The 13,029-nt window shown below is 41.8% G+C and overlaps 1 protein-coding gene across 3 annotated transcripts in view; it reads left to right on the forward strand.

Annotated features, from left to right (window-relative positions):
• FBN2 (fibrillin 2) overlaps window positions 1-7,494 on the forward strand; it is a 123,121-nt gene extending 115,627 nt beyond the window's left edge. The window contains exons 59-65 of one of the 3 annotated variants that reach the window (XM_059491937.1): window positions 72-194; window positions 340-456; window positions 1,099-1,227; window positions 3,297-3,416; window positions 4,885-5,116; window positions 5,719-5,875; window positions 7,114-7,494. In XM_059491937.1, the coding sequence (XP_059347920.1) occupies window positions 72-194; window positions 340-456; window positions 1,099-1,227; window positions 3,297-3,416; window positions 4,885-5,116; window positions 5,719-5,875; window positions 7,114-7,494 (1,259 nt within the window). The remainder of the gene's footprint in view (window positions 1-71; window positions 195-339; window positions 457-1,098; window positions 1,228-3,296; window positions 3,417-4,884; window positions 5,117-5,718; window positions 5,876-7,113) is intronic. The other 2 variants (XM_059491936.1, XM_059491938.1) reach the window with 2 other exon arrangements.
• Window positions 7,495-13,029: the final 5,535 nt, after the last annotated feature.

Raw genomic sequence — 13,029 nt, forward strand, 5'->3', positions numbered from 1 at the left:
TGCTGTGTAGCAAACATCTTTCTGTCAGAGAGATGAGGACAAAAGATAACCTCATATTTTCCTCTCGTTAGATCTTGATGAGTGCTCCCAGTCCCCCAGACCATGCAATTTTATCTGCAAGAATTCAGAAGGGAGCTATCAGTGCTCATGCCCCAGGGGCTATGTCCTTCAGGAAGATGCAAAGACATGTAAAGGTAAGAAGGTTATACACAGTGCCTTTTGATTTGGTTACAGCTTAACTTAGAAGGAATTGGTTTTGAAGTGCAGTATTTTTATCAGATTTGATTAAATGTGCCTCTTTGTTGACTTTTTTAAGACAACATCATCTCTTACTTTCAGATCTTGATGAATGTCAAACCAAACAACACAATTGTCAGTTTCTCTGTGTCAACACCCTTGGAGGCTTCACATGCAAATGTCCACCTGGTTTTACACAACATCACACAGCTTGTATTGGTAAGAAAAATACCGGTTTTCTGTCATAAGCTTTTTTGTAAGAACAACATTCTCAACTGTCTCTTGTGCTCTTTATGCAGAGCAGTAGTGTCAAGAGGGCAGAAAACAGATTTTGAAAAGGAGCAATTATAGCTAAAGAGAAAATTAGTCTATCCAGTCTGTCCACTATTTCTGTTTTCTTGATTAGTAAAGAGTTGTACATATTTAATACATCTTATTATGTTCTAAGTATAACCACATGGAGACAAAAGGGTGAATTATTAAAATCTCATTTAAAATGTAGTTAACCAAAACCAGACTGCATTTTCTTTTTTTAGTTGATACAGATGTCTTCAGATCTTAAGCATATGTATAAATCTTGCCAACTGAAACTGTTTTAGTTCAGCTAACACAAAAGGGCAGCATTTTTCCAATATCGGCAATCACATTCCACACTCATATCACAACTGAACTACCACTGGCACTTCCAATTTATTAATTACTCATAGCTCTGCATGAGTCTCCAGTTCATCTGGCATTTAAAAATGAAAAGGTACAAAATAAAATGCTGCACCTTTGTGGAGTTTATTTTTATCTTACATGAACATGTCCAACATCATGCCACAAGGTAAACCGATCTTATGTCTCCTCTGTATTTTGAAGATAACAATGAATGTGGTTCTCATCCATCACTGTGTGGATCAAAAGGAATTTGCCAAAACACTCCTGGAAGTTTTACCTGTGAATGTCAAAGGGGATTTTCTCTGGATTCTACTGGATTAAACTGTGAAGGTAACTAGGAACAGTCAGATTTTTTTATGGTGTGGATCCTTACTTCAATTTCTAGTGAACCATTTGATGTTAAAGACAGAGAAAACAGAGCACCAGCCACAGTAACAGTAATTACAAAAAGAAATTGGAAAGTATTAGACTGATGGTAAGTATAACAAAAGCATATGCAAGAATGTACTGCCTCGAGTAATTTTTACAGAAATTAGGATAAAAAGGTGACTGTTTAATTGAACTCTTAAACAGCTGCTTTCAGCTTCACATAGGTTTATGCATCTAAAAGTGTAGTAGTTGTGGGGCTTTTTTACATTTATGTCTTCATATGTCTAAAGAAAATCTCTCTACAATTTTCATTTTGGCTAATTCTAATTAGATTAGATTCTAAATTCTGTACTGAATTCTCCTACCACAGAGTTACATACTGAGAAGGCCAATTCACTGCATTCAGAAAGATAATTATTACAGTTAAAATGCAGGTTATATTGATGAGCTTTATCTCTCTCTGTTGGCCCAAGGGGAAGCCTCAGTCAGGAAATCTCTATTTGAGAGCTCCAGACTTCTCAGTGGGCCTCAGGTATTGAGCAAAGAGGAAAATAAAAGGCAATACAGGGCCACCTGGCTCCTGAGAATTAAAAATGCAAGAGCCTGCATGAAGAAATTTATGGTCTCTCAAAATACCAACAACTCTGATGGAGCATTTAAAACAGGAATTGATATTTAGAGCCTGTTTCTAGAACAGCAGTGCAGAATATATGCAGCTATAAGTTTTACTAAGATTTATCTCCTGTCAGTTTACTTTGTTCTCATAAAGTGCATATGTCCTGGTGTCCTGTAAAACAAAGATTTTTTTTTTTCTACTTGACTTGCATACCTTAAAAATTAGGTTGCTTACAATCTACTTTTTTCCTATGGCAGATACAATGTAAGATGTCTGACTTTTTAGAATTTGGAGGGTGGGATGGTTGTGGCTGACACCTTTTATTTAACACTTGTCTCAGAGACTTTTTATGTGGCTTTTTATTTTCAATTGCAAAGATATCAAAATTTGACATTGAAACACTAAAATATATCTCAGGAAATGGAAAGCTTATCCCTAAGTGATTGGTTTAAAACTGAAATTTAACAACCTCTCAAATTCTAAGCATTATGCTAAAGCAGCAACATGGGATTGTTGGGAGTAGTGTTTATTCTCCAAAATTGAGTACCAAAAAGGCTCAAGAACTGAAATCAGATTATTGATGGAAAGAACTGGACATTAGTCAACTTCCAGGCTTTCCAAAAGAAAAACTTTCATGGTCCGTCTATCTTACCTCAATGCTCCTCGGTCATAAATTATAGAACCGCAAAATGGCTGGAATTGGAAGGGACCCCAAAGCCCATCCAGTGTCACCCTGCCATGGCAGGGACCCCTCCCACTGTCCCAGTGTCCAGCCTGGCCTCGGGCAGTGCCGGGGATGCAGGGGCAGCCCCAGCTGCTCTGGGCACCCTGTGCCGGGGCCTGCCCACCCTGCCAGGGCACAATTCCTCATTGCCAAGATCCCGGCCGGCCCTGCCCTCCGGCACCGGGAGCCGTTCCCCGGCCGCCGTCCCCGCGGCCCTCGGCAATCGTCCGTGTCCATCTTTGCCGCGGCCCCTTCGGGCCCCGCGAGGCCGCCCCGAGCTCGGGCCAAAGCTTCTGGTGCCCGGGTGAGCGACGGCAGCCGTGGCAGCCTTTGGTGCCGGCGGAGCCGCTCCATCCCCGTGCCCGCGCCGGAGCCTCCTCTGGCCCGGCTGCAGCAGCTGCAGCTCCTTGCTGGGCTGGGCCGGGGCTGGGGCAGCTCTGCAGGTGGGCTCTGCCTGAGGGGCAGAGGGGCAGAATGGCCCCTGCCCTGCTGCCCCCGCTGGGCTGGGCCGGGCACGGGGCTCGGGGCTCGGGGCTCGGGGCTCGGGGCTCTGGGCTCTGGGCTCTGGGCCTGGCACGGGGCTTTGGGCTGCCAGACCACATGGCTGGGTCCTAACAAACTTCTGATCCAGGAGTGTTTGGCAGAGGGAGTAATCCTGTGTCATGCTCTGCTTCCCTCCTGAACACACAGATGTGGATGAATGTGATGGAAACCACAGGTGCCAGCATGGCTGTGAGAACATCCTGGGTGGATACAGATGTGGGTGCCCACAAGGATTTATCCAGCACTACCAGTGGAATCAGTGTGTTGGTAAGGAAACAAACAGCACAGAATTTAAACAGCAAATGTGTCATAGTGTTTTGTTTGTTTGTTTGTTTGTTTGTTTGTTTACTTATTGGGACAACACCAGGCAAGGGCAAGAATGAGCAGAACTAGGAGTGTTCAACAAAAATCTTTTTATCTGTCTCCCACTCTTTCAATACACGTACTATTCCCAATCTAAATCAATGACAGGTAGCAAGAAAATGCACTCAACCTTTTAAACCTCCCTGTGAAAATTAGCTTTCCTAGAAAGGTCTAAATTCTGACCTGTTTCTTCTGTGAAAAATCCCCATTATTAAATGTACATTGAATTCCTAAAAGTATCAATGTAAATACCTCTGCTGAGGCAAAAAAGCATTGAAAAACCATACCTCTCATTAAAAAAAAATTAAAAATCCACAAAAAAGCATAAAAAAACATAAGCAATTTAAGAATGCTGCAGAATAGCATCTAAAGCGAAAGGTGAGAAAAATAGACCAACAAAACCATTAAGGATTTCCTTCTTCCAAAACAGAGTCTTAAGGGCAGTATTAGTTCTTTGTGCGGGGAATGGGACAAATTAGGATGCTCAGGAGTTCTGTTTAGATTTAGCTCATTCAATCCATCACTTGCACTGAGCTATATCATGTACAAAACAAAATGTGGGATTTTTCTATTAATAGAAACCAATTTACAGAGAAACAATGTCATCCCATGCTGTTCACAAAGACCAATACAAAATATTTACCTTTTCAGATTTTCTGTCATGGTATCATAATCAGAGCACGACTGTGAGCACTGCCATACATTTCATTTACGTTGATTTTACTGTACTGATTCTATACATAAAAATTATTCTACCCATTTTAACATTAACTAGCACACCAGCCGGTTTCTCTGAAGTCCCAATGACCATGATCACTCTTGACTTAATACTGCTCTTCAGCAAAGAGGGCAAAGGACTGGGGCAGGAGTGACAGACCCCACAATGAACAGCTCCCACAAAACCCCAGCTTAAGTTTCCGTAAATCATAGTCCTCAAAGGAATCTCCCTCCAAGTGACTGCAGGCAAGAATGGCAAAGCATTCACTAGCGGCCTTGGTGAGGAAAACTGAGCTGAGGAAAACTTTGTGAGGAAAACCTACAGGTTTTAGAGAAATACCTCGGTGAGAGAAATAAAATAACTGTGATTCCAGCTCCCAGAACAACTTTCCATACCACAACATTCCTTTTTTTTTTCAAGTCACGCTGACTGGAGATGTCATCTTCGCTATATTTTAACACCCACAAGTGAAGATGATACTCCTTTTGTCTTTCAGAAACCAATTGTCCACGGGATGGTGAGGCCAGGGATGCAGCAGAGCCCTGGGACTTGCAGATGTTCTGGTTTCTTAGTTGCATTCATGCTGACCTCTCAGTTGCATTCATGTTGTCTCTCAGACTAGAAAACACCAACATTTTTGTGTTTGCTTGCCAGATGAAAACGAATGCTCCAATCCTCACATGTGTGGCTCTGCTTCTTGCTACAACACCCTGGGGAGTTACAGGTGTGTGTGCCCATCGGGGTTCTCCTATGACCAGTTCTCCCATGCCTGCCATGATGTGAATGAGTGCTCCTCTGCCAAGAACCCCTGCAATTATGGCTGCTCCAACACCGAGGGTGGTTATCTCTGTGGATGCCCGCCTGGCTATTACAGAGTTGGACAAGGGTGAGTTTCTCCACACAGCTTTTCACCAAAGACACATTCAGAAGGTGCAGATGTGCAAATTAGGGACAAGCTGCTAAGTCCTTTCTAGTTTCAGGCTAAATATCCAGAAACTAGGAAAAAAAATGGAATAGCTGTACATGCAACACGACATTAATTTTAAATGTAGCATATAAATAACGTTAAACAAGTTCTGCTTTCTCCCCCAGTGTCAGCACATGAACTCCTTCACAGACCTTCTGAGTGGGGATTGATGATGCATAAGGATAGGTACTATGTGTACTGAGATAATTAAGGGGTTTAAGTATCACTGATCAATCCAGAACATTGAACACAAATTAACATTGTTCTGGTACAGGGCAGGCTGGCTTTTTTTGGTTTCTCTGTAAATGAAAATTAGATCAGGCTAAAAGCCTTCAGCCAGCGTTTGCATTTCCCTCTGTAAACCACTCTAGTGTGAGGGAAATTATTGCACAGCCCTCCTGCTGGGGAAAGGGCAAGGAAGGGGATGCAGACACTGTGGCACGGATTACACACACTCCATTAAGCAGGGACAGCTCATAAAACTGCAAGGAGTGACTAAAACACACGTTTTCATTCCACAGACACTGTGTCTCAGGGATGGGATTTAACAAAGGCCAGTACCTGCCACGGGATGGAGATGCTGATGGAGAGAATGCTTTGTCCCCTGAAGTGTGTTATGAGTGCAAAATCAATGGCTACTCCAAAAAAGACAGCAGGAGGAAGAGAAGTGCTAACACTGTATGTACTAGGATTAAAAAACACTGTAATGTTTCTCGAGGTATTTTCAGAGATATGACACTATAGTAAATAGTGGAAATCTTTTAAACAGGTCACCTTCAAAAATCTCTTTTCTCCCCCTGCCTCACCTAGGTCCTTCTGGCAGTAATAATTTGACAATAAGACACACATCAAGAGCTGTGAAAGGATGAAGTTTTTGAAGCTTGCAAAGATTCCTTTGTAGTGTGAGATGTGATATAGTTCCTCAGAGTACATTCAGGGGAATAATTTTCCTTTAATTACAGAGACCTGGGGAATTTGACATGTCTACGACATGTTCTGCTGCCAGGAGGAGGTTGGACACATTTATAGTCTGGGGCAGCTAAACTTATATTGCAAAAGATCATTTTAGTCTTGGTGTCTGTTCACAGTTGCTCATAGAGGTGGGTGATTAGACCTGGCTGATGAAGTCAAATGTTCACAGAATTGATGAAGTTTTTAGAGAATTACACGTTTAATTTTTTTCGTGCTGCATTTTGTGGGCTTATAAAGGTAAGTTACAGGAAATCCTATCTAGTTTGTAATTGTTACATCTTGTAGTTACAATTTTTAAATAACAATAACCTTCTCAGTTTCTAGAACTCTCTAGGCAGTAAAAGTGACAACCATAAATTATGCAAAAAAAGAAACATTTTTTAGTCACTATCATCATCTATGGGGTTCAAGTATTTAAAGCACTGCATTGCTTGCTCCTGTCCTAAAATTTTCGTTATTTTCACTATGCTTTCTTAGTTGCTTTACATAGTGTTACAGTATGGAATTTTCAGCGAAGGTGTCAGGGAATTTCCATGCAGTGTTGTGAAATGCATTTCTCTGTTGTTTCTGTTGGTCATAAGAACATTACATTGTGTGTAAACACAGTAAACACAGGTTTCTCCTTTGGTGGTACATCCTCCCCTCTTCCTTTCCAGACTGCAGTGCAATCTGAGAAATCCTCATCTTGCCTCGGCCTTGCAAATTAAATCTGACTTTTGCTGATACTCTGATAGATTTTGGGTGATCTCAAACACTTGCTCATAACACTCCTTTACATGGCCTCTGTGCAAGCATGATGTTAAACAGGTTCTCAAAATCACCTGAAATCAGAGCCTTCAGAGGCTCTGCAAGGCCTGCTTGAGGCCTTTAGGCTTTACAGGCCATGTCGCAAAGAATGGAGGCAGGAGCTGTTTAATTATCCTGACATTTCCTGCTCTAAACAGTCTTCCCTCCTACAGCAGGGGCAGGTGAGCTGGGGCAGCCTGGACACGGAGAGTCCCCTGAAGGTGTGGGTGGCCATGTCCAGGCTGGGCAGCCGGGAGCCCATCCTGGAGCTGCTGCCGGCCCTCGGGCGCCGTGCGCGCTACGCCATCGCACACGGCAATGGGCGCAGAACCTTCCGGATGCTCCTGAGGGACGGCGCCAGCCGCCTGCATGCCGTTAGGAGCAGGGCAGCGCCCGGGCTGCACGCCCTGGACATCACCAGCGTGGCCCTGCCTGAGGAGAAGGAGATGGAGCAGCTGGAGAGCGGCCATGAGGACGGCGGCCTGCGAGGGGAGAAGGGAGAGGCCCTCAGGCTGAGGCTGTGGGTGCGCCTCTATTAGCTGTGGTGCTGTTCTTCAGCCACTTCTTTTTGTGTCTACACACCCCAGAACGTATTTCAAAGCAAATCTGCTTTGGAAAAATGTATTTTGGGGGAGGAAGGCAGAGGGGAAGAGCCCTTCCTTTCCATCCTGCCAAGACTGCAGAACCGCCCTTTCAGGGGGGGGCGACTTAAAACTCTGCCACTGCCAAAACTTCTATTTACAAGGGCAAATCGTGGTTACTGTATCTTTTATATAACCTCCATTTAAAGTATGTTTAAAAAGCTAAAGTTCAATAAGTCATCCCATGGCACTAAATGGCACAAATACGTGAACTAATTTTTTTTTTTAGCTGTTACCAGTCTGTAACACTTCGGGTATTTTGCTATAATTCCTAATGAAAAAAAAAAATTATAGAAGTTTATTTATTTTTAATGCAGTAATATATGGAGAAAATAGCAAATTATGTAAACAAAAAGGGAAACTTGCTTGTTTTTCTGTAGTTTTATAAATTTGAGGTATAACATTTTAGAGGTACTTTTGTAATCAAGGAAAAAAGAAGTAGATTCAAAAGTGTTTTCTTTTCTACTTGGACCAGCATCAAAACAGTAGATAAGTAATTCTGAAATATATCAGAGCTGAAAGATCAGTGTAGTAGGATATCCTGAAGTGGGAGATTGTAAACTGTTCACGTAGTAGGATGCACTAAAGTTCTCTTGCAAATGAGAACTAGGAAAAAAAAGGGGGAAAAAAGTCATAGAAGACGCGTATCACAATCTCAGTCTGTGCAGAGATCGTATTTCACAGCGGCTCAATGGGTTTGTGTTCTGTATCACCCACAAATGGTGGAGGAGGCACAAGCCCTGTAGCAAAATACCTGGACTGATTTTTAATCCCCTTGAAGCTGCAGAACCAAACTGTGCTGCCCTTCCCTCAGTGACCTCATGAGCCAAGACAGGCAGCCCACTCCTCATGCTTCAGAAAGGGTGCTCCACAAACTGGCATTAATTCCCACAGGCAGCTGAAGAAAATGCCTCTCAGAAGAGAATGCTTCACCCTGTTTGGTGCTGGCTCAAAACCAGGCTGCATTTCCTGAGCCCTGAGTGCTGTGTCAGGACTGCCACACCTGCAAACTCAGTTATTGCAGAGCAGGTGAGGAAAGTTATGTATTTGAAGTTTCATTTGTTAGAGATCTCATTAATGCTGTAGTTATACACGCCTCATTTTATCATAGCTTGTTCTGTAAGAAAGATGATGGTACAATGACTTGAGTTTTAGTTTAGTGGTTTTTTTTTTCTTTTCACATTTTGTACTGTATTGTGTTAATTGTATGTCTCAGTGGTGCTTTCTGTGGCAGCTGGTGCCTGTCACTGGCCGTGCAACAGAATCTCACATGTGAGAATAGCCAAAGCACATCCAGGATTGTTCCAGTTGCATGTAGGTGCTGACCAAAGACTTTATACTAAGTTAAACTCAGTGATTTTTCTTCTCTTTTGTTGAGTTTGGGGATTTTGAAAAGAGATGTTTTAAGAAAAAAAGCTTTCTCTTGAACATTTGTATCAGTAAGACAACACTTTTCTTGCAATAAAGCTTATTTTGGATTTTTTTTTTTTTTGGTCCTTTTTTCTATTCAGAGTCAAACTGGTGATTGATTTAAAGCAATAGCCAATACTAGGGTCTGGAATCACATTTATTTGACATTGCTTTCATATATGGTTGCGCAATTTTCAAAGGATTCAGAGCTGTTTCTGGGTGAAGTAACTGACATTACAGAAATAAAGAGACCTCTAGGGGTCTGATAAATACATACAGCACTGGCTGAAAGGCTGAGCAACTGCCATAGGTGGTTTAGAAAAAGGTTTCTCTTGTTCCAAAATGGGAGTTTTCCAGGAAACCCTGCGGGAAAAGCCATCAGAGTTGCACACAGCAGAGCATTTTGTCGTTTTTTGTCAGACTCTCAGGAGAGAAAGTAACAGCAACACTCACCCATGACTTCTCTGAGGCTACAAGTTCTGGAGGATTTTCTTGTAGCTTTTTTTTTTTTTTTCAAAAGAAACCATCATCAGATCATTTCACCTGCATTAACTAATCACACAGTAAGTACAAGGTACAAAAAAAAAGTGTTATCTCTTTTCTAGAAAGGCAGCATTAGCGCCAGAATTGACAAATTCCACAAGAATAAGTCACTCCAGCTTCAAATCCAGATGAAAAAATAACTACAACTAAAAGAAAAAAGTAATCCCAAGGAAGAAGTCCAAAACCTCTTTGCCATCCAGCCTGTCACAGTATATATTTCTATACCCTTTTTTCAAAATTCTACCTTTTTGCAGCTTCTAATCTTTTAAAGAGAAATCTGACTGGACATGCACAGCCATGGTGTCCCAGGAAGCTACAGAGCCCCCTCATCTTTTCTTTAAAAGTAAAACGAAAATCTTGCTATTTAAGAGAGCCTCCAGTATCTCATGGCAACTCCAACCAAGATTTTAGGGACTGTGGGTGAGACCTAAGGCAGACCTAAGACCCATTTGTAAGACCTTGGCCTAGGCAGCAGGGACTTTAATTATAATTGTCCATACTGTGTAGTACAGACACAGGTTTGATTAAAGTCAATACAGCCAAAATCTCACTGCCCCGCCTCTGCTTCTTGATTCTTACCACGTGTAACAAACTAAGATTACATACCTAAACCAAACTGAAGCTGCAGAACAGGCATGCCTTAAATCCAAGAAGAGGGCTGGGTTTATGAACTCCACTCTGTGGAGGTGGATATTCACACTTCATAAAACAGGAGGGTGTCACTGTGATACTTTATGAAAAATCCCCTCACCAGGAGTTCTCCTCCTGAGAAGCTGTGAAGCTTCAGCTTCTCCCTGTTTTGCTTCTCTGGAATGTGATTTGGAGAATTGTGTATCCAGCATGTGAATTGTTTTTAATTAATGGCCAATCACAGCCAACTGTGTCAGACTCTGGTCAGTCACAGGTTTTTAATATTAATTCTTGTCCAATCCTTCTGATGTCTCCTTTCTCTTTCTTTAGTATAGTTTTAGTATATGATAGGATAGGATAGGATAGGATAGGATAGAATAGGATAGAATAGAATAGAATAGAATAGAATAGAATAGAATAGAATAGAATAGAATAGAATAGAATAGAATAGAATAGAATAGAATAGAATAGAATAGAATAGAATAGAATAGAATAATAAATCAGCCTTCTGAGAACATGGATTCAAATCCTCATCTCTCAGCTCATCCTGGGGTGACAACACCCCAAGAGGAGGGAATGAAAACCTGAGAGGGAAGGACTACATTTCATACCTGAGATAAAATCCTGTTGTGGCTGTTGATAGGTTTGACACCAAATGGCTGTGTCAGAGATAGGAAATTATTTCTTTGCTCCCACAGGATTACAGGGCTGGTGGAGGAGGTGGTTTCTCACCCGTTCCAAGAAGCCAGCCCCATCTCAGCATGGGTGGTTGCAGAGATGTCCGACCTGTGTGTTTGGGCATGGGTTTAGCTCATGCTAAACCCTCCCAAGGCCTCCTCCCTGCCTGGGCTTGTCAAAAATGAGGTGGTTACCCAAATCCTATGAAAATAGGAGGGAAAATACGACCCTCTCCAACACTGTCTTGTGTTAGCAAGTCGGGCTTGGCTTTATTCTTGGCCAGGGTTTGTGAAAGTGGTTGTCAGATTTTCAGCCTCCACAGAGTCTGATGCAGAGCTTTTCCTCTCATGTATGCATTTCTTCCAAACACTGAAATTATTGTTGGTTCCAAATGAAATAATTTTCTTCATTAATCAGTGCTCTTTCCTGTGGTGGTTGATTTTTCACTCTTCATGCTCATTTGGCCCACACTTTTAGCCCTTTTGTCATCTTTTTCTCAGAGAGGGAGTTACCAACTTTCCAGGCCTTCATCTCCTCTCTATCTTCTGGTTACTCCAGCATCTGTGAAGTGCCATGAATTTAGGATCCTAGATGTCCAATCTTCAACTCCTGTTGGCTTTGTATATTGAAGCTTGTCAGGGTTAGTTTTAGCAAAATTAAGTTTTCGGTGATTTAATGATTGAAGTAACAACAAGAGTCTGTGAAGAAACCTGACTGGTGCTGGCTAAAAGTGTTTTCTCTTTACAATTAATTAAAGCAACTAATTAAAAGTTAGTTAAGAAAGTTACAGCATTTCCATTTCCACTCCAAAACCAGACCTCCAGACACAGAGAATGCCAGCAGGAGCTGCTCTTGGTGTGCCATCCCTTTGCTGCCTCAAAAAGTTACACAAGCAGGGGTGTTTTGGTACATTTTAAAATCCTGTGACTAACAATGTTTTTATTTGAAGTAAATATGCAACGCTTTTCTGCATTTTTGTCCTATTCTGGTATTTCTGTATTGCTCATGTACTTATAGAAATATTTGGTATTTCTCTGCTTCGGCCTCTAGCATTTCCTGAGCAATGTAGGCTCAAAAACCCCTGTCAGCTGCCCCTGAGATTCAACCCTGGGCAGGGTTACTAAGAAAAAAAATTCAAAACCAAACCAACACAAATATGCACGTGGCTAGACAGACACCTCCTCTTCTCTGCAATGATGAGAACTGAGGAATTACTGTCACCACTACACATGAATTATGGGAATACTTGGAATTTTAGGTCAGATCACCAAACTCACAGCTGAAAATGAGCGTGTGGTTTTGAATCCAAAGAATAAATATGCATTGAAGAAAACAGGATCTGATCTCCAGTTTACTTATTTAGCAAAAAGAATTCTTTATGTACCTAAGTGAGGGAAATACAAAGGCCTCTTGGCATTCTGGAAAATAATTTCCCTATCTCCAGGCCTTGGTGCCCCACACAGGATGGGGAGGGAGAATATCAAATAACCATCTGACCTAGCATTCAGATTAACATGCAGTTTTTTGGAAAAAACATTAGCTTTAAGGTAAAAATCAACATACACAGCAACCATAACACCCAAAGGCAAAAATTTCACTGTTGTTCTGTCTGTTCCAGAAAAATCATCCAGCAGAAGGCTGAAAGGAACTGACTAAGAACTTACCAGTTCAGTAGAAACCCTGGCGAGTAGTTCACTCCCAAGGTTAAAAGGTAATGGAACTGTTTTCCCCAAATCATATCCCATTTCTGAAAACCACAAAATGCGTAAAGATCAGAAATAAAAGCAGTTTTGGAGCATGTGAGGTTGACATTTGAGAAGAGCTGCTCCCACATGACACTGGCAGGCGCAAATGGGTCTGAGTCAGGTGTAAACACTTAACATGGACCAGGAAAAGTTGTGTGGTACAAATACAAAACAATCTGGTGTGCTGCAATTGGGTAGCAACCTGAGATGGAAATTTTGTGCACACATTTTTACCTGCGTGTATGCACAGCCAGAGAAAAGCAATGTCCAAAAGCAGTCAGATCTGGTGATTCTGAGACAAACTGGCAAAATCCAGCGGTTCCCCCTTGTTCCAAATGGGCTTTTTAACTTGTATAGGCTTCACATTTTATTCTGAATTTCTTAAAACTAAGATTGGAATGTCTCCTGCTATTGAATCCAAGTTGTC

Source organism: Ammospiza nelsoni, chromosome Z, assembly GCF_027579445.1.
Source record: "Ammospiza nelsoni isolate bAmmNel1 chromosome Z, bAmmNel1.pri, whole genome shotgun sequence".
Classification (NCBI taxonomy): Eukaryota; Metazoa; Chordata; class Aves; order Passeriformes; family Passerellidae; genus Ammospiza; species Ammospiza nelsoni.